This window comes from Thunnus albacares, chromosome 16 (genome assembly GCF_914725855.1).
Source record: "Thunnus albacares chromosome 16, fThuAlb1.1, whole genome shotgun sequence".
Classification (NCBI taxonomy): domain Eukaryota; kingdom Metazoa; phylum Chordata; class Actinopteri; order Scombriformes; family Scombridae; genus Thunnus; species Thunnus albacares.
This window is the reverse complement of record NC_058121.1, coordinates 21,826,142-21,852,769: the sequence shown is the minus strand read 5'-3', so window position 1 is coordinate 21,852,769 and position 26,628 is coordinate 21,826,142. Positions and strand designations below refer to the sequence as shown.

General features: G+C 39.7%; 3 protein-coding genes and 1 long non-coding RNA gene across 5 annotated transcripts in view; 3 read left to right on the top strand and 1 right to left on the bottom strand.

Moving 5' to 3' along the window:
* The window catches only part of vsnl1a (visinin-like 1a), a 42,772-nt gene extending 32,764 nt beyond the window's left edge, over nucleotides 1–10,008 (top strand). For both annotated transcript variants that reach the window (XM_044376660.1, XM_044376659.1), the window contains exons 3-4: nucleotides 5,427–5,642; nucleotides 7,613–10,008. In XM_044376660.1, coding sequence (XP_044232595.1) covers nucleotides 5,427–5,642; nucleotides 7,613–7,810 — 414 coding nt within the window. In that variant the 3' untranslated portion in view covers nucleotides 7,811–10,008. The remainder of the gene's footprint in view (nucleotides 1–5,426; nucleotides 5,643–7,612) is intronic.
* Nucleotides 10,009–11,816: 1,808 nt separating this feature from the next.
* sf3b6 (splicing factor 3b, subunit 6) lies at nucleotides 11,817–14,650 on the bottom strand. The gene is made up of 4 exons (XM_044329993.1): nucleotides 14,507–14,650; nucleotides 13,150–13,268; nucleotides 12,561–12,699; nucleotides 11,817–12,344 (listed from the first exon to the last, which is right to left on the bottom strand). Exons 1-4 carry the CDS (start codon nucleotides 14,534–14,536, stop codon nucleotides 12,255–12,257), a joined length of 378 nt encoding a protein of 125 aa, XP_044185928.1. The 5' UTR covers nucleotides 14,537–14,650; the 3' UTR covers nucleotides 11,817–12,254.
* A 6,403-nt stretch (nucleotides 14,651–21,053) lies between these two features.
* On the top strand, nucleotides 21,054–21,606 carry LOC122999411. The gene is made up of 3 exons (XR_006407731.1): nucleotides 21,054–21,083; nucleotides 21,215–21,288; nucleotides 21,539–21,606. It is a non-coding gene; the product is annotated as an uncharacterized LOC122999411 (long non-coding RNA).
* Nucleotides 21,607–21,620: 14 nt separating this feature from the next.
* Nucleotides 21,621–25,070, top strand: LOC122999403 (ubiquitin carboxyl-terminal hydrolase 37-like). Its single transcript, XM_044376278.1, has 10 exons — nucleotides 21,621–22,235; nucleotides 22,358–22,489; nucleotides 22,604–22,727; nucleotides 22,822–22,973; nucleotides 23,485–23,584; nucleotides 23,724–23,800; nucleotides 23,945–24,053; nucleotides 24,177–24,237; nucleotides 24,378–24,535; nucleotides 24,643–25,070. The coding sequence occupies exons 1-10, from the start codon at nucleotides 22,078–22,080 to the stop codon at nucleotides 24,646–24,648; spliced, it is 1,077 nt and encodes a 358-aa protein (XP_044232213.1). The 5' UTR covers nucleotides 21,621–22,077; the 3' UTR covers nucleotides 24,649–25,070.
* The last annotated feature ends 1,558 nt before the right edge of the window (nucleotides 25,071–26,628 follow it).

Genomic DNA, 26,628 nt, shown 5'->3' with positions numbered 1-26,628 from the left:
ATCTGTTCGACAGAACAGGCCTCGCACACACGAACATGGTGACATTAGCCTTTATTAAGCCAGCTGTGCCTGTCTGCCTGGCTCTTTCCTGAGTGGACAGAAATGGTCTGGCATTCAGCCTGTCCTTTGATGGCCGACTCCAAACAGCCATATCAAACAGCCGTAACGGCAAACGGGAGCCAAATCAAGATCGGAATAAGACTTAATGGAAATGTTAACAGCCTAATATCCATAGCTGTAAAGGCGAGGAAACAGTCCTGACCGGCTCGTTCTGGTTGTTAAATGGCAATCGTGTGCCATCTAGTGAAGGTTTTGTTGTCTTTCCTGTCTGTTGCTGTGTTCTTCTCTGACGTCTCAATGCTTTGAGCAGAAACAGGAAAGAAAAACACAGTCTCACTCCCCCTGTCCCACTTTCTGTCTCTTTCTTCCTCCTCTCTGTTTTTACATAAAGTGTTTCATAACTTGCCAGATTGTCAAGGGGCCACAGCGGCTTTCTTTTCCCTCCTTACACCTTCCCTCCCCCTTCAACATTTCTCCCCACATCACTTCCGTGACACCTTTCCTCCTCGATCCTCTCTCCTCTCGTCAACTCTCCCACGTCGTCCCGTCCACATGCCTCCTTCTTGTCCTGCTCCTCCAGAGCCGGGGCGCCTGAGCCGAGGCAGGGCCATACAGGGTCAGGAGGCAGCGCTCGTGGGAGGGAGCCACGTCGCATTTGTGCAGAAAAGCATCAGGCATTGTGTCCTGTGCATTCCTGGCAGCTTTGCACTTGCCCTGCATCCCGAGGGGTTTTCCCTCCTCAGATTAGTTTGGCTTCTTCGGAGCAGGAGGGCAGATAGAGACCTGGATTCACAGGCGGGTGGGGGATGAGCTCTATCTCTGTCGCACTCATTTTAGTTCCCTCCTCCATCTTTTCTGTTTTCATACTTCTGTCTCTCCTCATCTCTTTGCTCGTCCTGTCTGAGCACTGCAGTCTGATCGGTTTGTTGCTGCAGCAGGATTTACACAGGTGGGACCTTATTACAGAAGAGGTGGTTTTTGCAATCCAAACTGACTTTCACTGTCTAACCCTGTCTCCTTTATCCTCCTCCTCGTTCTCTCTGCGTCACTCTTCTACCTCTCCCCTTCATTATCCCCATTCTATTGCATCCATCTCGTTTCCCATTAGGATTCATGGCCTCAACTTGCCCCCCCCCCCCCCCCCCCCCCCCCCCCCCCCCCCCCCCCCCCCCCCCCCCCCCCCACCCCACCCCCCCCGTCGTGACTCCAGACAGTTTGTGTGCTGCAGCAGTTACTCTTAGGAGAGGCTGGGGCAGCGTCCTCACCTTTTTCTGCATGTGATGAGACTGTCTGCTACACACATGGGCAAGGACACAGTGTAGAACAGGCTTGTACCGCCTGAAACGAAAGTACACGTGCCTCCAACTGATTGCTGCGTGAAGCTGCAGCACATTTTTTCCAACTCCTCTGAAAGTTCTGGCTTCTTTTTTTTTTTGGAGTTAAAAACTGCTACAATTTATATTATTAAAGTGGCAATAGATCAAGTGATTACATGTAATGTGATGTGCTCGACTTGTAGTGATGAACCCACAGAGAATCTGACAGCGGTTCCCCTCTGCTCTACAGAGTGTTTAATTGAAGTCATTGTTTTAGTTTTATGGCCCGCAACTTTGCTTTTTTGATTCACTCTCATCAGTGTTGTTTTTGGCCGCAGTTTCAGTGAAAAAGCCCAAAAACACAACTATAATACTTGCCTAGCATCAAAAGGCATATTTTGATATTTGCGTTCATTGTTGCTTGAGAACAAAACAGAACTAAAAAGAGAATGAAACCATTAATCATATGGCCAGAAACACGACTTGAAATGAATGCTAATGATGTTCTGTGTCTGCTGGATGTGTAAATAGGCAACTGTTTGCTAACATGCTCACTGTATTAACTTAAAAGATGATAATACAGTATGTCAGTGTTGTGTTTACAGCTTGCTTCTGCTGCCCTCAAATGGCCAAAAAGTCAATTAATGCAGCTTTGAGATATTTAACGGTAGAAACCTTTCTCACTTACTAAATTTATCTTGAAAAGGTTTAGTTCCTCAGCTCCTTCTCGTTATTTAGACCTGCAAATGTCAGTACAAGCAGATCTGTTGATATTTACTTTGATTCGCCTTGACTTTACAAATTCATGCTTTCAGCGTTCACTAAGTTTGAGCAAACAAGAGCTAAAGGGGCAACACAAGGTTCAAAAGCATCTGATTCTCCTTTTATCTTTGAGTCCTTTGCTTCAATCTTCCATCAAGATGTTGAATTTACAGTTTATATATATATCCAACCATGACTGGACTGTTTTTTAAAGAATTATTTCCTCACATAATAAAACTGAATTTAATATTTTAGAGCACAACGATATTCAGTCCAGTTTGTTTGGTTTGCCATCAGCTCTCTTTTGTTTACACAAGTCCTCGGAGAGCAGCCTCGCTCAGCTTACATTACCCATCGGCTCTTAGAACTTTTACTGGAGAGGTCAAGTGGAAGGTTATGTCTAATGAATCGTTCGGCTTCTCACAACCACCCACAGGGCTCACGGGCTACAGTGGATGATGAGCCGAGCAGGGGCTCAGCGGTCATCCACGGAGTTACTGCATTAACCTCTGACCTTGTGTACATGTTAAGCAGGGATGCAGCGATCACATGGATGACTTGAACCTCCGACATGCAGAGAGGTTTAAGTTTTAGCCAATTCTGAGAACAAAGTTGATCCATAGCGTTTACTAAATTATTTACAGTAGAGTTGGGCTTCATCGGACAAAAACAGATCAAGGTCGAGTAAATTCCATCTTTGCTACGTCCTTCCCTACAAAGGGAAGGGAAAAATTAAATTGTTTGGCTTTAACCTATTTAACTTTCACCCTGTGACCGTTTTTACATGGTTTTAGTTTGATTTTAATTCAGAAATTCTCCAGTACTGTTGTCCCATTTAATCCTGGTATTGGTCTGCACAGTCACATCTAATTGAAAATGCTTTTTATTACACATATTTATATATTTGGAGATCTTGAAGGCTTCAGAGGATCAACCCGTCAATGAGTCACAGTCATCTAGAGCTGAAACAATCAGTTGATTCATCAATTTGTCAATCAACAGAAAAATAACAATGCAATTATTTTGATCATCGATAAATTGTCATTTTTCATTTCAATATTTCCTAGTTCCAACTTCTCAATTATTAAGTATTTTGTTTTTGTTAGCTTTTTTTATCACAGTCCGACACTTAATAGACAAAACGATCGATTAATTGAGTTTAATCCATGGTAATTGATAACTGTTGTTGCAGCCCATTTGGAAATTGGAGTAAAACAGACAGGTAATTTAAATCCTGTGCCAAGTTTAAATTTGATGGTAACACAGTAAGAATATCGATTTGACAGCCCCACAGGAGCCATCAAAGCTGAGTTTCTTTAGCCTCAAGGTGACGACCTGTATTTTACAGATTTCATGGGCTGTAAAATCATAACATGTCAAATCTGCATACAGACGCAGCAGGAGAGTGCTTCAAGGTGAAGTTGTGAGTAGGGAGGCGTCCTCTTACTGGAGGACTAATATTCAAGCCCAATATGTCAGGAAGGAGACTCTGAGACCCTGACCTTCCTGTGTAGGGCCTAAGAGAAAAGATTACTTACCTTCACGGATCAATAAAACTACATTGCTACTAGAATTTCATACATACACACATATACGTATGAATTCACAGAGCAATGATAATATTTGATCAAATCAGAAGCCCTGGATGAACCATCAGGTCTGGAGACTTACAGCTCAGCCAGGGCCAACCTGAGGAGGGGAACCTCACAGGCTAAACACTGTTATAAACAGCAGATTGAAGAGCACTTCAACTCCTCTGACCCCTGGTGCAAGTGGCATGATATACAGTCAATCACAGACATCAACGCTGCTACGGACCTGAATGACTTCCATCCTGTCGCACTCACCCCATCATTGCCAAATGCTTCTAGAGACTGAAATCCTGTCTGCCTACTACACTGGGCTCACACCAGTTTGCCCACTGCTACAAAAGGTCAACAGATAACGCCATCACCACGGCACTCAACTCTGCCCTGACCCACTTGGACAGTCATAAACACAGAATGGTGTTCATTGACTCCAGTGCATCATTTAACACTGTGATCCCCTCCAAGCTTAGCCAGATTGGTATCATCACATCCCTCTGCAACTGGATTCCAGTCTGTTAAGTGAGACAACCGGGGTGCCACAAGGCTGCGTGCTGAGCCCTCCTCTGTACTCCCTGAAGTTTCTCGCCCTCCCCAGGCGGCACACCACGCAGCCAGGTGCTGAACCTCATCCCTGTCGGCCATCTCATCGTCACCTCTGATCAGACATGCCACCGTGGTGTCATCTGCAAACTTGACTATGGTGTTTGAGCTATAGACAGGAACTCAGTCATGGGTGACATGACCGAGTTTGCAGATGACACCACGGTGGTATGTCTGATCAGAGGTGACGATGAGATGGCCTACAGGGATGAGGTTCAGCACCTGGCTGCGTGGCGTGCCGCCTGGGGAGGGCGAGAAACATCATCAAGGATGTCTCTCAACCTAACCATGGACTTTTCATCCTCCTCCCATCCAGCAGTCATTACAGGAGCCTCCGCTTCCGCACCAGTAGGCTCAGAAAGAGCTTCTTTCCTGATCCCTGAGGCTGTGACCCTGCTGAACTCTGCACCACCAGTCTAATAGCATCATTACACTCATTACTGCACTATTTACAGTACTTTAATGAGCATATAATTTGCACTGTTCATATTTTGCACATCTGTTCAAATAATGTTACTGTACATATAACCAACTATACACATGTTGTTTATATTCTGCATACTTAACCAAAGGTGCATATGCTGTTCATACTGTACATTCTTATTCTCTAACACTGTCCACTATGTATCTAAAATATTTACATGTATAATATTTGTATATTGTAACTCTCCACTGTCCATCACTGTACATATTGGAAGATATAGCATCACTTATGCTGTAGCACTTACTTTCCTGCACTCATTTGTAAAAGAATACTGTATCTGTGCTCTGCACAATGACAATAAAACTGAATCTAATCTAATTGAATCTAATTTGCAACAGTGGCGCTTTAAAGCATTGGATGAGAACAGGAAATCAAAGGTCACCTAATTACTGAGGGTAATGAATGTGCATTGATTTAAATGCAAATTATTCTTTGTCATTATGTCCCCAAATGACCTCCTCCTGTTTTTATTAATGTGCCACTTCAAGGCAAAAACTGGCAAAATCTGATATTGACCCCATTTATTTCTACTGAAGTTTTATATATGAAACATGATCTGCGTCACCCTGCCTCATGAGGAACTATACCTTATACCCTCTGTCTTCTTCCTTCTAGTTCTTCCCTTACGGTGACGCGTCCAAGTTTGCCCAGCACGCCTTCAGGACCTTCGACAAGAATGGCGATGGCACCATCGACTTCAGAGAGTTCATCTGCGCGTTGTCCATCACGTCACGAGGCAGCTTCGAGCAGAAACTCAACTGGGCTTTCAACATGTACGACCTGGACGGAGACGGCAAGATCACACGGGTGGAGATGCTGGAGATCATCGAGGTATGACAGCAAAGAATAATCAGATGGGAGTTAAAGGGATGCAATTTGTTATTTTCTCAGTCAAACTGCAATCAGGTCCATATACTAAATTTAAAAGAATTAGTTATCTTAAATTTTTTTTTGATATATCTTGAACTGGTGCCATTTAAGACATTACTTGCCAAGAGTTAGATAAGAAGATTGATAGCTCTCTAATGTCTGTAAGGTAATGCTGCATTCACGTGCTCCTCAGATGGTCCCATTTCCCGAGTTGGGAAGCCGCTCTTCCGACTTTGGTGTGTTCATGAGCTTTTAAGTCATAATGTGGAAACAACATGGACACTACAAAGAAGATGTGTTGTATTTTGTCCCAGACTTGTTGCTGCACCAGTACTTTCCCTAAAACCACTAAAACATTGCTTTACTTGACTTGTTATCAGGTTAATACTGATACTTAACTTTTCTAACTAATCTAGGTCACTCTACGTGGACAGCAACTAACAGTTACAACCTAATACCATATTACAAATTACATGTGAACAAAAAATCAATATGCAATATGTGAATTAGTAAAAAGTTTCTTGCCATCAACCAAACATTTACTCACGACCTACATGTTTCTGCATATATGATGTCAACTTTTAGGAAGTCGTCATCAACTTTCCAATTATTCCGACACCGCATGAATGCCACATTAAACTAAATCCAGCAGCCAGTAAACCTAGTTTAGCACAAAGAAGTACTGGAAACAAGGGGAAACAGCTAGTCTGGCTCAGTTTTTTGTATGGATTAAACAAACAAGATATAACATGTTAATCGGTGAGCAGAGGTGCTGGTAGGCAGATATCGCCACCTTTGGACAGAACCAGGCTAACTGTTCCCCCCTGTTTCCAGTCTTTGTGCTAAGCTAAACTAACCAGCTGTTAGCTGTAGCTTCACATTTAACAGACAAACAAGAGAGTTGTGTCTATCTTCTCATCTAACTCTCGGCAAGAACGTGAATAAGCTGATTTCCCAAAATGTCAAACTATGTCTTTAAGGCTCTCCTTCATTGCAACATGCCTTGTATGATGTTTTAACCTGCTGAGTCTCATGAATGTAGCACTTTTGATTTTTTTTCATTTATTTTTTTGCAGCTAGTTAAAGGTTATACAGTACAGGGCTCAGTTTTGAGCCTGCAGCGCCTTGACAAGATACAAATTATTCATAAATACGAATATGATGAAAGAAACATAAGCAAGACGAGGCAATTGGGGTACTTCCTCTCTGTATTATGGGTTATAATATAATCAGGAAGAGGAGGAGAGTTTTTTGTTATTCAGTAATGAACATGTTTAATTATCTGTCTGTGTCTGTCTGTCATTTGCATTTACTTACTTTAATTTAATGTGAGATATATGTACATGAAATCATTTCCATTTCGCTAAAAAGTTTAAGCTACTAAATTATTTCTACAAATTATATAACATTGTACTCATAACTTTAATAAATAATGATTAAATTATGTAATTAAACAAATTAAATATTGATTTTACAATATGTATAAATGCAGACAGACATAATTCATAAATTAAAAAACAGCTGCTGCCAGTAGAAAAGGTTCATGTGCTTTCAACATCGGAGCAATGAGTCCACTCAAAAACTGTGGCTTGACTGATCTGTGCAGGTTTTAATGGATGTGTGGATGCTTGTCAAGAGGCGAAATGCAATGCAAATGTCTGTTTTGTCATGTGGGAGGACATCAATAAAAAGAACTCATCGTGTAGGCGCAGTTAGTGTGCATCCATCATATTATTCGTGCAAATAACTATAATATAATAACTGAACAGTTGAAGCTGGCTGTGCTCCTGCTGTGAGAAACTGACGTCCCTTCAGATAATGGTTTAGAGAAAGAGATGTCTCATTTCACTAAAAGTGTTTTTCCTTGTGAAGGAAACACGGACACCGTTAATGGAACTGGGATTTAATCTGCTCTCTTTCTCTGCCTGCAGGCGATCTACAAGATGGTGGGCACGGTGATCATGATGAAAATGAACGAGGACGGCCTGACGCCCGAGCAGAGGGTGGACAAGATCTTCTCCAAGATGGATAAGAACAACGATGACCAGATCTCGCTGGAGGAGTTCAAAGAGGCGGCCAAGAGCGACCCGTCCATCGTATTACTCCTGCAGTGTGACCTCCAGAAATAAGCCGGAGGGCGAGCGGAGCGCTCCACCAGCCGCCACGGACTGCACAGAAAGAATTTCATCTTCCATTCAGTTTGCAGCTATTTCCACTGAAAAAAAAAAAATTAATATGCTTGGACTACCTTTCAATGGATCTGCTTCTTGTGTTTGAAACACTCGTGTGCATGAGAATGTTATTTGCTATAAAAAGATCTACACACAACATACAAACAGTGAGCGAGTGCAAGAGTTGCAGGTGCACACTCGCACTACACAAACACACACACACACACACACACACACACACACACACACACAATCTCTCACCACAACACCACGCACAAATAATATATATATAGATATATAAATATGAATATATATTTAAATTATTTAAAGATCAACTGCCAAAATGTGAAGTGTGCAAAGTATTTTCCATACAGTTTCGTTCTACTGGAGCTTGCGCATCAGTGATGTGCTACGTTGAATTTGCCGCTACTCTATTTATTGTTCCAAGTTTACTGACGCTAGCTGTATGTGTTTCATAATACTGAGTAATGTCAACCGAACCAAATTCCTATGATAATGTATCTGCCTCCAAATAAGACACTCTTATCCATCGTCTCAAATATTAGCTCTAGATATACAAAGAGATGGATTTGTCCAACTTTTCCTTCCGAAACATGCTTGTACTGTCGGGTAAAAAAAATAAATAAATAAAAAAGTAAATGTAGTTAATTTGCATGCCTTTAGGTTCTGCCTTAAAAAATCTCCTCATTTTGCATCCTGTAATGGAAGACAGAAAGCCTTATCAAAGCAGCGCGCTGACACTTGTGAGAAAAGATTTTTACTGAATAGGGGGATTTAAAAAAAAAAAAATCACATTGCAGTAGGTCCTTCTGCAAGTATTGTCATATGGGATGTAATTTTTGTGATCTGTCGAGACATTTTCTTTTGACTGCTTTAACTGTGGGAGCATGTTTCCTCGTAGACTAGCTGTAGTATATGTTGCTAAGAACTTAAACCCCATGCCCCTGTGCATCTAGACACTCTATCTCATTACAAATTAGTTGAATGTGGAGGAATCTATCATTTTCGAGCCAGCAGCAGAGACAAATAAAAGAGCTAAATTGATAAATTTTTGACTTAGAAGCAAAGGGGCTGGAGGCAAACGAGATCAAACATTTAAATCTGGATTCTCTGGAGAATGAATGAATGCTTCCCTTTTAGCTGGAGTTCAATTAGAGTAGAAAGAAGAAGAAGAAAAAAAAACGTATTCATGTATAGTTGGAGAGGTTCTAAGCATTGTTATCAAACTAAGTTTTAACCTATATGTCACCGTCACATCCTCTTTTTAAATTAGCCTGCAGGTTGCATATCAAAACGATGAAATCAGAGGAGGTTTTTTTTTTTTTTTTAGACTCTTTGAGTGTGAAAGAAGAGCAGAAATAAGGCCTGTGCAGCATTTTAACTCATTCTTGTTTGTCTTTTTCAGTGGAAGTAAATGAGTGCTAAAGTAGTTGAGAGGAGCAGTGAATGGCATTTCATTGTACACTAGAGGATAGCCCTCACTGTAAAGCCACTTGTTTAGTAGGTCGGACGATTTGCATCCCACCCCAACCCTTAAAAGTATTTCTCTCTTACCGATCAGTCAATCTTTTTGTACTTTTTTACTCCCTTCTCTCACACATTGTACACGTACTGATGCGTAGTAGATGTAGAGAAGTTCAGTCAAGCGTGGTACCTCCTGAGAAATGATTTGGAAATGACCTGGAAGCCCCACTTTTTATCTTTAAATAAGTTTAGTCGGCCCTGTCTGAAAGCACCGCAGACACCATCCAACCTGCATTAAATACTGCAGTGTTTTAATGAGCTGAAGGAGATGTGATGTGTTATTATACACAGTATCGCAATAAAGATCCCAGCATACCCAGTCCATCGTCATTTCTCAGCAGCGTGGCTTGTCCCCCCCCCCCCCCCCTCCTTCCCCCCTCCCTGTCAGTTTGTAATCTGAACTTCTTTACATGAACATCTTTGGCCAGACAATGTTTCTAATTACAACTCTGTTATTACTATTATTGCTATTACGATCAAGATACCAAATGTAAGCAAAGGCAACCGTGTACAAGGATTCTTTTGTAGCATGTATTGTGTCCCTGACGACATGGCTGCACTACTCCCTGTGTTGTGATTTAATCTAATAAAAGGAACTCTATGGGCTGTTGTCTGGTCTGCTGACTCAACTGATTATCTTCTCAGATGTAGAGCTACATCGAGACCGCTGGCAGAACACAAGTGGATCATATTATCATATTATTATCATAAGTGACTCTCAGTGTTGGAAAATACATTTACTCAAGTAGCGCGCTTAAGTAAACAACTGAATATTTCCATTTTGTGTTACTTCAGACTCCTACTGCACCACACTACACACTACACTTAAGAGGGAAATATTATACTTTTTACTTCACTACATTTATCTGACAGCTGTTGCTGCTGCATATGCAAATTTTATATACACAACAATATGATCAGTTTATAAAATATGATGGCTAATTATGGATTAAACCACACCGACAGAATATAAATCAGGTAAAATGAGCTCTACCTTCACCAGCTACATTCATACATATTAATATATACAATATACAATAACATAACACTCACAGGGTCAATTTTTCTGCCTAACAAGTACATTAAAATGTCAGAAAATGGGGAAAAATTGTCTTCAAATGTCTTGTTTTGTCCAACCAACAGTCCAAAACTCCAAAAAAATCGGTTCACTATCATTTAAAACAAAGAAAAGCAATATAACCTTACAATTAAGAAGCTGGAAAAAGATAATATTTGGTCCTTCTTACTTAGAAAAATGACTTAATTGATCGATAAACAAGAGTTGCTGGTTAATTTTCTGTTGATTGGCTATTTGTTCCAGCTCTACTTTTGGTACTTTTATCAGAAGTAACACTGAATTTGATTTGTTTGAAAGATACTATATAAATAAAGTTTGATTGATGATTGATAAAAAGCCTGACCCTAACCCTCTCTAAAGGGAAAAGAGGCGAGACGGCTGATATTTAAGTCAGGCAAGACAGGTTAAAACACATGCAATAACAAAACACTCCAACAAACAAGTTATTGAGTTCTACGAACGTGCAAAAACAAACTTTTGATTTTTCATCAACCATTTTTTTTACCAAAAGTTTAAAACACCTCTCAGTCTGCTGTTGCTTCAGAGAGCCTCGACAACTGCAGAAAATGTGTTTTTTCCTATGGAGCTCTTGAATGTAAAAGGAATAATATTGGTTAAACTACCTCTTGTGGCAGTATTGATAATCTTAACTTAATTAGATTTTGGAAACCTGATAAATGACCACACTTTTGATGTAGCCTTCTGTCACACCTTGTTGTCACACCTTCTTTTTACAGCAAAATGAGGGAGAAAAGAGATAAATATGTCAGCGTTGCAAGGATTATACTGATGCACTGCTTATTGGGAGGCACATCTGACGTAATGTCCTTGTGAAACCACCAGATGTCACTGTTGAATTATAGATTTCATTTTCAGAGGTACAGCTGTTCGTGTCCCTTATCAACATCACATCAAAGCATTTTAAACAAGACCAGGTAAGTCACTTGAGATTACTTTCCATCAAAACTTGATTTGAGTCAATTTGCGGGAATATGATAACTCGCAATTACAAAAAAAAAAGAGGGTTTCAGGGGAAATGAGTGAAAAAGCAGGCCATGTTTATCCAGTGATTCTTTGGCACGGTGCCACAGTTCATATGAAGGCTCATCCTCACACACAAATTACAGCACAATGAGAGCAGCGACAGCACCGTGACGACCCCAGGGACCGCATCATCACAATCTATTTGAAGCTCCAGGCAAACTAAGAATTGGGCGATCCCCCGATCCCCCTGTGGAAAATGTGGAAAATGCATACTGCCTATAGATGTAAATGGGTTCACAGAGGACAGCATTTCCACTTCATTACATCTACAGTATGTAAAATGAAGGACACAAAAGCTTTTAGAAAAAGAACATTTATTTTACAGAGAAGATAAACTTCAGGGTGCAAAAACTATGACCAGTCACTATATAAGTCCTTATAAAACTTGCTGAGAGTTTGTCCCACTTGTAAATCAATTTGAGAGGAACGCCACAAATCTGAAGTCTTTATTATGCAAATCAAACTGACAGGAGAGTTTTGAGAAACATCATTCTTTGACTGGCATGACAAACAGCCGAGACATTAACTCAAATGCTGCAAGTCTAACCAGAATGTTTGCACCTATCGTCTAACTCCTCATATGAATAAAATAATGAAAAAAAAAAAAAGGCCAAACATATTTTCACAACTGTATCAGTAAATTATCACCAGAATTAACAAAGCAACACGTGAGGTTTGTACAGATAAAAAGAAAAAAAGTCAGGACATGAGGGGAGAGGGGGGGTTTCCAGAATGCTACTTTGGAGGATCTGTGTTGATGCCATATTTCTCTTTTAGGAGCTTCAGCTGCTCCTCTTTCTTCTTTGTGTCCATTTTCTGGAAAGCCTGCGAAGAACGTTGATAAAACAGAAAAGTTCATTAACTTTGGAATGATGGCAGAAAGGGTATGTGTTCAGAATTTCCCAAAATAACACTTAAAGCTTATATAATCCTTTGGTTTCATTTCCTTAATCATATTCCACATGTAACTGAAAATACAAGCATTTACTTCCTGCCCTTCAACCTGACCAAACCTACATATGCTTTGAAGCTCATACGTACTCTGTTTGCATTGTAGTAGAGAACCACCAGGTAACGGTTGCAGACGTTGAAGCCTGAGAGATGGTCGCAGGCGTTTTTGGCATCGAAGATGTCTTCATAAACCACATATGCTGTTCCTCTTGTTTCTGGCGTGTTCCCTCTGAGAAGACAACAACAGAAACACAACACACAGGAATTGATTACAAGACCGGGGATATATATATATATATGCATATGCAACAGAAGCAGGTTAAGTCATTTCTCAAATTAACACTCAAATTAATATAACATTGGTATTCATACTTTATATTCAGCTTTTTTGCACATACATAGTTTTTATCATGTCAAGATTCACATAGTCCACCCCAACTACACAGAATCCTTTACTGTCCATCTCTTTCTTACTCTGTTTGTGTACATGTTTATTGCTTTTTCTGTTGACATCTGAACCAAATTGAATTCCTTGCACTTGCTACTTAGCGAATAAATCGGATTCTGATTCTATCACCCACATATCTCAATACACACACAAAGTCAGCAGTTGCCACTACACTTTCAGTCCTTTGGCTCATACAAACTATGCAGGAATCTACAAAGTGTAAATACCTACGTTCTGATTTGACGTATTGGTCCGTATTTCCCAAAGATGTCGTACATTTCCTCTGCTGTGATCTTATAAGGAAGGTTCCTGATGTAAAGGATTCTGTTGACCTCGGGAGGTAATCGTATCTGCAGCGACAGCAAGAAAGACAGATGAGTTAAAGATACTGTTAGAAATACTGTAGATGTTAAAATGGAGATGAGTGGGGGTACAATATTAACCTTTGATAACCAAACAACACGTCACAATCACTGATAAGGCAACAAGTACAAGTACATACCATTCACATGAATTTACAGTGTTTCTTAATCTACTCAAAACATTCATTTAAGAGCATTGTGGTAACGCAATGGCTTCAACTTTGACAACACTGAAGCTAGCTTCCGATTCAGGGTTAAGGGGAAAGTTAAGGGAAACATAAATAATGATATTTAGCGGCTGATTCTGTTTTTTCACGACGTATACTTGTGAAAAAATGCAGTTAAGATTTGTGAAACCTTTAGTCTATCTGTAAAAACTGAAAACGGCGATTTCACTGATATTTCTCCACCCAGACCACATTAGACCAGATGTTTTCAGTTTTCACATGTAGAATTAAGATTTCACAAACCTGAAACTGTGTTTTAATGACTCTCTGGAGTCTCCTTGTTAATCTAGTCCTGATTTGACGGGTCTAAGTATGGTGGTTTTTGATCTGGACCTGGTCTACTGTGGCCTGAAAGGGGGGAAAAGCAGTGAAATCGCCCTTTTCCCTATTTTAATAAGCAAAATAAAAGTTTCACAAATCTGAAAGTAGGTTTAAACAGTTTGGCCAGGCTTTTAGTAAGACGTCTAACATTTTTTTTTTTTTTTTACAAATGTAACTGGTGCAAAAACGGAGAATCAGCCGCTAAATATCATTATTTATGTTTCTCATAACCCTGAACCGGAAGCTAACTTCAGCGTCGTTCAATTTTGTTTAATTATTGAATTCGCTTCTTAGTAAAATGATAATGGACCATGTAACATATCTGTCTGTTTCATTTAAAACTCATCAAGTCCCTAAATATCGTATGGACAAACTAATAACCAATAATCTTAACACGTTATTGATCTCCAGGCGCTGATAACGTTAACGTTAGATGTTGCCACATTTCTAAAACCAGATGACAAGTACTACAGTAAGTCTCTGTTAAACTGTATGATGGTCTTAATAAAGAAGAAAGAATGCTTTTAAATAAAAGTTAATAATAAGCCTTGTGTTTGTTTTCACTTCGTTAGCGAGCTAACTAGCTAACCGTATGCTATGCTAAGCTACTAGCCTAACCAAGCTGCTATTAAAAGCTACATATATCACAGAATAAACTGCCAACTAGCCAGAACTTACATTAGCGCGTTTCGCTGCTTGCATAGCCATGATGAAGTGTTTTTGATGTGAAAATTAGACGACTGAACAATAAACACGCAGGTTCCCAAATGGCAGCGGTGGTCAGCTGGTGACGCACTTCCGGTGTCAGAGCGGAAGGACGCATAGGGTCAAAGTGCTGCGTGCTGCCCCCTGCAGGAGGACTGAAGACTGTCACAGCCCCCTACGATCAAAGCACTCATCCAAACTCCGTGCATTTCTGTGTTTAATAAAAGAAATTGATTCAGCTAAAAGAATATAGAGGGTTGTTTTTTTTTATTTCCTGCATAATCTCTTGCTCCACACTCCAGTCCAGTTGGTGGCGGTAATAAAGCTGGTTTGCCAACCGCCAATGAACACTAAAGAAGAAGAAGAAGAAGAAGAAGAAGAAGAAGAAGAAGCAGAAGCAGAAGCAGAAGAAGAAGAAGATTGCTGTGTTTACAATACCTTATTCAAATACTACTACTACTACTACTACTACTACTACTACTACTACACTACTACTACTACTACTACTACTACTACTACTAATAATAATAATAATAATAATAATAATAATAATAATAATAATAATATCAGAATCCACATTACAAATTGCCTCAGAAAGGTAGCAAAATAAAAACAAATGAATCATAAAATCATTAGGCTTTTAAAAAAACAAACAAACAAACAGATAAAACCAATTTAGTGTGAGTAATTTAGTAAAGTTTATTTAGTATAGCATCTTTCACAGAGCAATGAGCTCAGAGAAACTTTCCACTTTCAGCAGATGAATGTGAAAACAGCCTTTTAGTGTCAAACTCTGCACACTGTAAAATGAATCTCAAACATTCAACTGTAGAAACAAGAAGAAAAATATATTTTTGAGTGGAGGGGGACTTTAAAAATAAGACCATAAATACAGAAAATGAAGAAAACAATAAAACATAAGCAACAAAGACCTAAAAAACACACAGAATTACAAACACTAGACAGCATGAGGTGAGACAAAGGCCAGTTTGAATAAATGACTCTTCAGCTGCTTTTTAAATGTGTCAACAGAGACCACAGATTGTATGTCCAGTGGAAGACTGATCCACAATGTTAGAGCCACAATTTCAAAGGCACCATCAACAACCAGTAAGCACTGGTCAGATGACCTCAGTGACCTGCTGGTGATATAAAGAGGTAACAGATGTACACAGGTGCCTTACCATGCATGGCTTTATATATGAATGCATGAACCCCAGTCTTATGTGAGCACAGTGGCTCATTGTTGCCTTACAGCAAGAAGGTCCCGGGTTTGAACCCCAGCCACCCCAGGTCCTCTCCGTGTGGAGTTTGCATGTTCTCCCAATGTTTGTGTGGGTCTCTACCAGTTGCTCTGGTTTCCTCCTACCGTCAAAGACATGTATATTAGGGTTAGGAGGGTTATATTAGGGTTAATACTCCTGTCAGTGCCCTTGGCACTGGCAAAAGAACTGGAGTTGGTCCCCGGGTGCTGCACTGCAGCTGCCCACTGCTCCGACTGTGTGTGGGTATAGGATGGGTCAAATGCAGAGGATCAGTTTCCTTACAGGGATCAATAAAGTGATTTTTCTACTTCTTTTTCTTCTTGGATCTAAAAAGAGCAGTGAAGTTGCACTAAAGTGGCACCATTTTTAACCACTAAACTACTTAGATAAAGAACTACCTGAAGACAAAAGATGGCTCTTATTTAACCTGCATATCTATCTTTATCATAGCTTCATTATAGTGTTAAATAACAATATTAAAGAGCCAGTAGAGCCATTAAAGAGTCATATTGAATGATAGTACATGATGTTACCATATAAAGCAACTTTGTTCATAAGAGCAGAGTTATGAGGAGCGCTGTCCTAAGACCATATCGAATGCAGAACCTTGCAATCTAAGAGGTACCAGGGCTTAACCACAGAGCCAGATGAGACGCTTGAATAGAACAGAGCCATTGTTAAAGTTATTGGTAACACCTGTTGCTTTTCCTGCTATGACATGTCAAATGTCTGCTGTGTTTTGTATTGGTCAGTCAGTCTAAACAATAATTGTTCAAAAGTTTAAGGGAAAACTGTGCAAGAAAAGAAGAAGAGACGGTAAATACATTTAATACAAGCATTTTGACAACATGTTTAAACAGAAACGAGACCTCTCTGGTGATGAGTGAGATGTGCTGCACTTTGAAGATACAGTAAGTAGGAAGAGAGTCCTGGTAAGATGTCATGATTTATCATTTGATGGGCTGTGTTACAGAGAATGAAGAGGGACCAACAACTAATAGAAGTTTCAATAATAGATCAACTATCAATCAAGTTTAATCAAGTTGTTTATTAAATGCTGCAGACTTTATTTGTTTATTTTCTAACAGATGCAAATCTGAAGCACTTGAATTTGCAAGAAAGGAAACAGCACAGTTCTTACCATTAGTTTTATCAGTTTATTGGACATATGCTTATGGCAAACAAGCAGTAATAATGCTCAGAATCAAAAAGCTATTTATTTTTTCTCAGAAAGAAATCAGAAGAAAGACACACTTCATTTTGGTTCAGGACAATAAAAAGATGAAGAGTAAACTTTTATTAAAAAGAGGACTTAACCAGCAAAAAGGGAAAATCACTCTTCATTCTCATTAAAGTAGGCCATCATGTACACTGTTTTAATGCAATAATAGTATCTTGTCTGTGTAATGATGAAGAGTAGATAACCTGCAGATAGAAGCAAAAACCCTGAGAGTGAATAAGATGAGTGAGACTCATTTATCTCATCACCTCTATATAAGCCAAAAATAATATGTAGTGTCACAGGAATAAATATTTAAAGGCTGAATGTTTTACACTATTATGAGTAATTTTAGACTCTTAAAATATTTCTTTCTTTTTTTTTTTTTTGCCCTAGCCATTCATTAGCGAGTGATGTATCTGTCCTGTCAAAGCCATTTTCAGTTCATACACATGCTGGGGTAGTGGCTGCTAGGGGAAGTCAAGTTACCATAGTGATGGTGTCATGGTGAAACAACTCCAAGAAAACATTGGAAAACAAACTTAATAACCATTAGTAAATTGAAAAAAAACATTCTGGTGTCTTGAAATGTAATTGGAAGAGCCATTTTAAAGTTGCAGTTTGAAGTATTGTATCATTTCCTTTTACTATAAATGTTCTTGTAGCTATAGTAACTGCATTAAGATTAGTGTATTCAGTTACCTTAGTGTGTGATATGGAATTGAGGCATAACTTATTTGTGTGCCCATCTTAAATCCCACATACAAAGATCTGATTGGCTTTGTTGTTTTTCCAACCTTAAAAAACGCTGACTTCTGACTCGCTGGCTTTTACTCACTGGTTTGAAGTGGGCGGCGCTCAGTTGGAAAGAGGTGATATCACTTATTTCTGCGCTGCAATCACAGTTTGAAGCAGGGACACACTGAGGACACCTGGTGGACAGGTGTGGGAAAAGCATTTATAAAATGACAGGACATGATGGTAAACAGAGCGACATCAATCAGTCAGTCAAAGTAGATGCAGAGCAGGAGGGAGGGGAGGATTAAGCATTAGTGTCCATCACAGCATGATGTCCATTTAAAGGTCCAGTATGTAGAATTTAGTGGCCTCTGACAGAATGGACATGGCAGAAACTGAATATAATATTCATAAGTATGCTTCAATTAGTGTATAATCACCTGAAAATAAGAATCGTTGTGTTTTCATCATTTTGGAATGAGCCCGTTATATCTACACAGGGAACAGGTCCTCTTCCACAGAGCCCGCCATGTTGCACCGCCAGTAGCCCAGAATGGACACACCAAACACTGGCTCTAGAGAGGGCCTTTCATGAGTTTCACAAGTTTTGTGGCCACCGTAGGTTCTCCTGCACGCTTGGAAGAGGAGGGTGAGGGATATCCAGTTTGTTGCAATCTGCAACCTCACTGCTAGAAACCACTAAATCCTCCAGACTGGTCCATTAAGGTTAACATCATCTGATTGACTCCCTACAGGAAGATGAAATGTACTTTAAGTAATTGCATCAGCTTGTTGTTAAATTAAAAGCACGAAGTAATTTGTCTTTTTTTCGTCACTTATCTCGTCACTTATTTTAGGACTTCCAATTGTGTGACATCTTGACTTTCTAAAGAAATCTTATCAGGTAAAATTAATGTTTTACAGTCAAGATTAAAAAGTTTTTATTTAAATTTTGTCTCTTACTTATTTATTTACAGTGGGTGTTTCTGTTTTTTACTTATTTAAGACTAATGACAAATGCTGGTTTTGTTGGTAAAAATCCTTGATTCTTAGAGTTTCAGAGAGCGAAAGACAAGTTTCTCAACCGAGGCAAATGTCATCCTTCAGCTGATCTGACACCTGGAAAACTTCCAAAGCTGATAGTAAACTACAGCATCAATATGACAACCCAGACAGGAAGACCTTGTCAAGAATTTAACACTGGGTAAGGAACTATATTGTCCACAGGTACTTTTATATTTGATAGTCAGAGTCATGAGAAGATGGATGTCAGTTTCATGTTGGTGCATTCAGTACAGAGATAGATATGGATGTGTTTAGCCTAGCTTAGCACAAAGACTGGAAACAGCGGGAAACTGCTAGCCTAGCTCCATCAAAAGTGAAAAAATACACATTTAAACAACTCAAAAGCTTTCTTATTTACATGTTTTATCTTCTTAACTAGTTACCAAGCTCATTACCACTCTGTGAAAAACTTTTTAATGCACCAAGTGGCTGTTGTTTGAGAAATAGCTCAACTCTAACTAAAATGTCTGCCGCTAAAATGTCTCATTTTCTTTTTCATTTTCTTTTTCTATGTGTTGAATGAGCAAGAAACAACATGTCGGCAGCTTTGAGGCAGATGGAAGGTGTTTCTTTTCACTTTGGATGGAGCTAAGCTAGCAGTTTCCACCTGTTTCTACAGTAGCTAAGTATTTGAGCTAAGCTAGGCTACACACATCCTGCACTGGACATGCAGAGAGGAAACTAATATCTTCTTCTCATCTGACCCTGGGTAAGATGGCAAACAAGGATATTTACTGAAATGTCAGTGTTTATTTAAAGAACATTTTGAATGAGGTTTATTTCTATTATCTCTATTGTGGTATTGGTAATTTTGCTTAACTAACGTTAAAGGATCTAAATGTTTGTAGCTAGCTAGTGGGGGAATTACAGTATATACAGTATTTAGGGGCTTAATGAACCTCGGATGGGTCACCTGGGCGACGGTCTCTGATTGTTGAAAGATCTCAAACACCCAATGACCTCAGGAAACATCACTGATGATGTATGATGTCGCAAAGCACTTTTTTTTTTTTTACATATCTGCATAAATTAGAACTATTGATTATGACATCACGGCATTCTGGCTCCTTTGATTAAAATTCATATATAACTGACAGTTCAGTTCGCCTGCTGTAACAGACAGACGAGTACAGTTTGACCTTCAGTTTTAAGTGTTGGAAACAGTTAGCAAGATGTTTGCACTGCGTCGTTTTCAGAAGAAGGTTCGTTTCACAGATTAACTACATTTTTCTGTAAATATTGTAATATTCATGTGACCTCGTGAACTGAAAAAGTTGGCATTGTTTAGTCTTTGAGAGTCAAATGTCTTGTAGATACTTTAAGTGAATTTAACTTATATCAGTTATGAATGCACATTATTTTTCTGTTAATATTCAACTCATTTTTCTTTTTCTGAGTAGAAACCTGCGGAAAGTATTGTGGCACATGAGAGCCAACAGCGCCCCGGCTCTCATGAGAGGTAAATAAATTCATAACTGTTATTTTACCATTGCTCTACCTATTTCTTCATTTCTACAGTCAGTTTCATAGGCTACCTTATTCAGTTTTCTGGATGATTTTGTTTATTTTAAGTGAAAAACCCCTTGAAACAATTCTTGAAAATGATTTATGATTTATTCATGGCTACAAGTGATACAAACAACTGTGTGTGTTTCTCTTTACCAACAGTGTTGCTGCCACCACTCCAGCTTCAGCCACGTCTGCTGAGGCCGGAAAGCAGACTAAGATCAAGAAGGTTCCTTGGAGGAACCGGCTCTTCGGTCACCCTGAGGTATGTTTGACAGAAAGTGTCAGAGCTTCATATGAACCTCATTTTAGTACACTCTAACATTTATATTTAAACTTTTTAGTTGTAAGTAACCATAAAAACTTTGTTTGATACACTTTACTTATATCGTTGCTTTTTCTTTTTACTCTACAGAAGAAGGAAAGCAAGGAGGTCGAGGAAGGAAAGGAGAGGTAAGAAACCTCATCCTGAATATTTTTTAGGTTTTTTTTAACTATCACTTTTAGTTTAGTGAAGGATTTTTCTGAGTAGTATCGTAACACTGGTACCCAACCTGGGGCTCAGGGCCCCTCTGATGGGTCACAATATAGAGCGGCTGATTAGTGACAAAGGATAGGAGGAAAAAAATGATTGTCCCACTACATAAATGTATTTTCTAAGATTTATTCATATTATGTATTTCTCTTTAGCACTTGTGAGCCAAAACCAAAGGCCACAAAGACTCCTTGGTGGCGTCGGCTCCTTACATGCTGCAAGGTATGTTTGACAGAAAGAGCCAGAACTCAACATTAACCAAATAGTAACCAATCTGGACTAAGAGAGAAAACTTATATAGTTTATTTGTCTGTGCATTATTGAACCATGAGAGTTTTCTAATCTTCCAACAGAGAAAACATCGGGTCGCTCCGGCTGCAACCAGCGACGAAGAAGAGGAGAAGAAAGAAGAAAAGAAGATCAGAAGGTAACGACACTCATTTAATGCTGCTTTCAGTATCTGTCAGAAGTAAAGAAAGTCACTGAATATTGATCTTCATTGATATTTCTCTATTCACTGCCTGTAACATAATCTAGTCTTTTTAGTATAAATTAGTTTCACAAGAACAAATCTCACTTGGACATATGATCACAGTGCAGTTCTTTGGAGTCTTTCTGTCACTTAAGTTCCAATAATGAATAAAATAAACACAATCTGTTTTTTCCTCCATCTGCAGCTCTCCAGCCGGAAACTGTCATCTGGACGAGGTCGTGGCATTCAGTGTCGCTGTTGAAGAGTTCCTCCTGCCCGACCTCAACCCGTTGACGGTACAGCTCCGCCAGGATCAGTTTAGCAGGTAGTTAAAACCCACCTCCACATTTACTAATGATACTAAATATCAATATCTTAGATTACAAAAGCTCAGCTTTAAATGTTCATTTAGTTTTCCTTTAATCACATAAGAGTTTTCTAAAATACAGCTGATCATAATTAAAAGTAGAGGTGTTTTTTTATTATACTGCTGAATTAAACAATCTTGAACAGCATCATGTTTTTGCTTGAGACTGTCAGAGGTCAGAGGTCGTAATTAATAGAAAGTCTGGAAGAAATGTAATAAGCAGACCTTGAATGAAGACTTTAACATCAAATTGTTTCCCTTGATAAGAATGAATTTTAAAGCTCATCTTTGTTTGGAGTAAGACGACTTGTAACTTGAGAGAAGGGTTCAAGTGTTTTTTATGTTTTTGTTCAGCAGAGAAAATATTTTTTATGTAGATGGTTAGAAGAGTTGGCCAACTGACAGATTTTTATAAGAGTGAGATCAAACCTCTTGTCCTGTTTATCGACCACGTGTGTTTGTGTTTTTGTAGCACCAAAGGGAGTCAAGTTGGTGTTGGTGATGGTGTCAGGGGGAGCACCATCAACCACTTCGGGTGAGTTAATCTGAACAACAACTATGCATCAAATCAAGCTACAATATCTCTAGTAGGTTTGTGATTAGTGAAGAACTGATAATGTTGACGTGTGTTTTGACTCACTGTGTTTTATGTGTCAGCTTTCCAAATCTTGGTCAGAGTTGTTACATCAACTCCAGCCTGCAAAGCCTCCTCACGCTGGAGGACTTTGTTTGTGATGTCAGCCGCCAAGATTTGGTCTGGAGTTCACTCCCTGAGGCCCGACTGATGAGGTACAGCAGCTCACACACACATTCATGTCTTACTCAGGTTTATCTACAAACTCCAAAAACAAAATGTAATAACATATCTAACACATCTCTTCATTTTTCTTACGCCCTCTGCAGAACCTTCATGGCCATCAGAGATGCCCGCGTGTCCACAAGCGCCAAAAGTAAAGTCTGCCTCCTCCGCTCATTCAAGGAGGCGGTCTCAGCCCAGGCTCCAGAGTTCAGGGATCATCAGCAGAAAGTGAGTCACCTGGTTTTTTGTTTAGTTATTTGCACTTCCTGCTGTTGGTTTCTCCTCTGTGTATAAACTCATCTGTGTGATTCTTTGTGTTCAGGACGCTCATGAATTCCTGACCTCGGTCCTGGACCAGATGAGGAGCCTGTCTCCCTCGCTGCAGGAGACTGCTGCCAACATGGGCACTAAGTACACGTGCCCTGTTGAGGATCACCTGGTGTTCAAGATGGAGAACACCAGGACATGCAGCAGGTAAGACTACACAGTAAAACAACTCATACACACACGTGTAGTGTGTCAGGGCAGGTTACCACTGCTGCAGATTTTGAAATATATCAGCAGACTTCTTTCTTTGTGTAGTGTTACATGTGGTCAGAGACAAAAGTTGGAGATGATTTCTGAAAATCTGAAGTGTTTTGAAAAGCTGTAGGAGCTTCGTTGGGCTCAAACTTAATTTACCAGATTATGGTTACCTTGCCTACCTCCTGCACAGTTAGCTAATATTGGATTATTATCATAATCCTAGTAATGTTAAATTAACTGCATGCTCCATTTTAGCTGATGTTCACAAACTAGCGAGATGAAATTACTTCATGAGAATAAATTAAACAAAGCAGTATGATGCAGCACTGCGTCCCCCTAATAACCTGGTCAGGAAACACTTCTGGTCTGGTCTAGTTGTGGTGCACAGTACCTCCAGCAGGAAGTCTTCTGATGACCTCTGTGGCTGTATTTTCATGTGTATTGTTCCTTTAATGTGCAGGTGTGGCGCTCAGTCCAGAAGGCAGGAGGAGTTCACTAACCTGTCTCTGGACTTGGTTCCTGGTGGCTCCGTAGAGAAGATGCTAGAGGAGTACCAGAAGGTAAGTTCCACCTGTCCTCCTTAAGTCACATCATCACTGACTGAACACACACACTCAGCACTTCTGTGTTTGTGGACATAGTTTGGTTTAGTTACTCAGTTTATAACACACAGCCTGTTGTCTCTGTGCTGTTCTGCAGGAGACAGCGTTGGACTACAAGTGCGAGTGTGGAGGGAGCGAATCGAGCCAGAAGCCGGCCTTTGAGACCCTGCCGAGGTGAGCGACATCACATCCATCATAAATGTTGTTCTTCATTATCCCTAAAGGATCCTTGAGATGCAAAATGTTAAGTACAGGAAATAGAATATAACGCAGTAACAATTTTGCTAACCATCTTGTTCTCTTTATCTGCTTCTACAGTGTGCTCATCCTCCACATAAAGCGCTTCCGCTTCACCCCTTCCTGGCAGCTGGTGAAGGTGCGTGACCCCGTCATGCTGAACAGGGAGCTGGTGGTGTCCTCCAAACAGGTAAAGAAATACAAACCTTACCCGAGAACAAACAGAAACATGAAAGTTAATATGTAGACTGTGTGTGCTGTTGTTTAGTGTGTTTGTGTGAAGCTAACTTTTAATAATTGTGTTCATTGTCAGGGTGGCAGCTGCTACAGCCTGGTCAGCATCGTCAGTCATCTTGGGGCATCAGGAGACAAAGGTAAGAAAATCACACACCGAATGCTGAATGTGGCTTTCTGTAGTCCTCTTAAGTGGACTCAGACATGTTATAGAGTCTTTCAGTGGTGAAAAGAACTACTGACAATCTCAAAGTGTTAACAACCATCTCTCTCCTGATAGGACACTACATCTGTGACAGTGTCCATCCTGATGAGCGTCCGGACACGACAACTGACCGCTGGCTCACCTTCAACGATGCAGCGGTCAGTGAGACAACTGGCGTGTCCGTGTGTAAGGAGCGGCAGAAATCAGCCTACATCCTTTTCTACAAGAGACAGGTAAGAAGACAACGCTGTCACATCCTGCACTGAAGTCCAGAAGAAGAGGGACAGTTTGAAACACACCAGCAGTGTATTTACTGTGAGTCTCTTGTCTGTATTCTCAGGTGTAGAACAGGGTGTAGGGCGGAAGGAGCAGCGACCTGAACGCACCAGGGGCCAAATGAAGAGCGTGTGAGGATCGTCATCATCCACTCCAGAGGAGCAGCTGCGGTAAGAGAGGAGAGATGATGGACGAGGAGCCGACGTGACCAGGAGCAGCCGGAGGATCCCCCAGCCCATAGGAGGATGGGCCCCCCGAGAGCCTGGTTCCTCCCAAGGTTTCTTCCTCTCTGAGGGAGTTTTTTCTTGCCGCTGTCGCCTCACATGCTGTGTTAATACACCAGCATCTGGCTTGCTCTCGGGGGACAACTGTAAAAAGAAAGCGTAAGAAAATCAAATCAATCTGATTTCTAATTGGATGATTTTCAATTAAGTTATTACAAAAAAAGTCTCTCTGTCTCTCTCTCTCTCTATATATATATAGATAGAGAGAGAGAGAGAGAGAGAGAGAGAGCCTAACATAATAAAAACTTTTCTAACATTGAATATGTGGTTTAATGGTTTTAAATTATGTCAAACCTTAAAATGAACTCTAAAACTGACAGGTAACCAATGAAGAGAGGTCTGAATCAAGGTGATATGATGGTCTTATGAGTATGTCCACATTGTGCTGCTTTATACTTGTGCTACATTTCAAGAAACGTACACTCTACATTTATCTGAGTTGTACAGTGGTGGGGTGGTAGTTGGGAGGACTGGGACAAAGAAATCCCAGTTGTCCAGTCTGACAGACTGAGCTGTGTGCTCGCAGGTTCTCTTCACATACAAACACACACATTTAATGTCTGAACCAAGTCTACAGGAGAATAAATGAGCAGCGCTCGTCTAAGTGATGCAGTCCTACTTTCACCTGACGTGAGGGTATCCTGATCAAGGTTTCTACTCTTCTGCTCAAGATGAAGAGGAAAGAATAATAATAAAAACATGGAAGGTGGTGCTGAGAAGATATATATATATATATATGAACCAATATTAGTCATATTTCAAACAATCAACTCAATGTATAACAATTTATTGGCTCCAACATACAGCACATAGATCATTTCTTCAGAGAGCAGCACATTCAATGACTGAACATACTGACATTGAGTTGTGTTTTGCTCTCAAATGATGTTGAAACAGCAGCATTCATCAAAAACATGAACCTGTTTTTCAGAAATCACTTAAATGCACTGTATTAACTTCCAACATTTCGAATTCTACAGTCAAAATTTATGCCTCAAAAGTGTTTTTGCTTCGTCTTTGGACAGGATTCAACACTGGAGCTGTTCTCAAGCTTTAAACAGAGTTAGTCATAGTCAACTGACTCAACAGATGATCACACATACTATTAGTGATGTTTCCAAACTTGTAAACTTTATTATCTGTAACTGTACACAGTGACCAATTTCCTCCGCTTCCATCTTCCATCTGTCTGTGTAGAGGATGGTGTTGGTGAAATCATTATGAGGCAACACTTTCCACATCAGCCCTTCAAAAGTGCTTTTTTGAACTAAAACATAAACATTTCAGTTGACAGTCATTCATTTTGAGATTGTATTTCACTTATTGTACATGTTTGCTTTTGTGGTTTACTGACATATTTCAGTTCAAAGCATGAAAAGAAAAATATATTTGAAAATGACATTTATATAAAATATAATTAAACTGACAGTAACATGCATTTGCTTTTCACAATGAGAATTTTCCGCCCAGCTTAAACCAATCAGATCACTGGATCATTTTATTGTTGCAGGCTTTCTATTTCCACTCTGGTTTTAAATCTGAGCTTCTAACAAATGGAGAGATCATTTACAACACTAAACACATGATGATTTGAGCTGCATTTAAATAGTATAAAGTTTATTTATCCCTGGAGTGAAGCTGACAGTGTGGATGATTTTACACTCTGATTCCATCACTGCAGCTCAGAATAAGATGAGACAACTGTGATAATAACTGAAAATGAAAACAAAATATTGTCTTGTATTAGAAAAATAATCCACACTGTT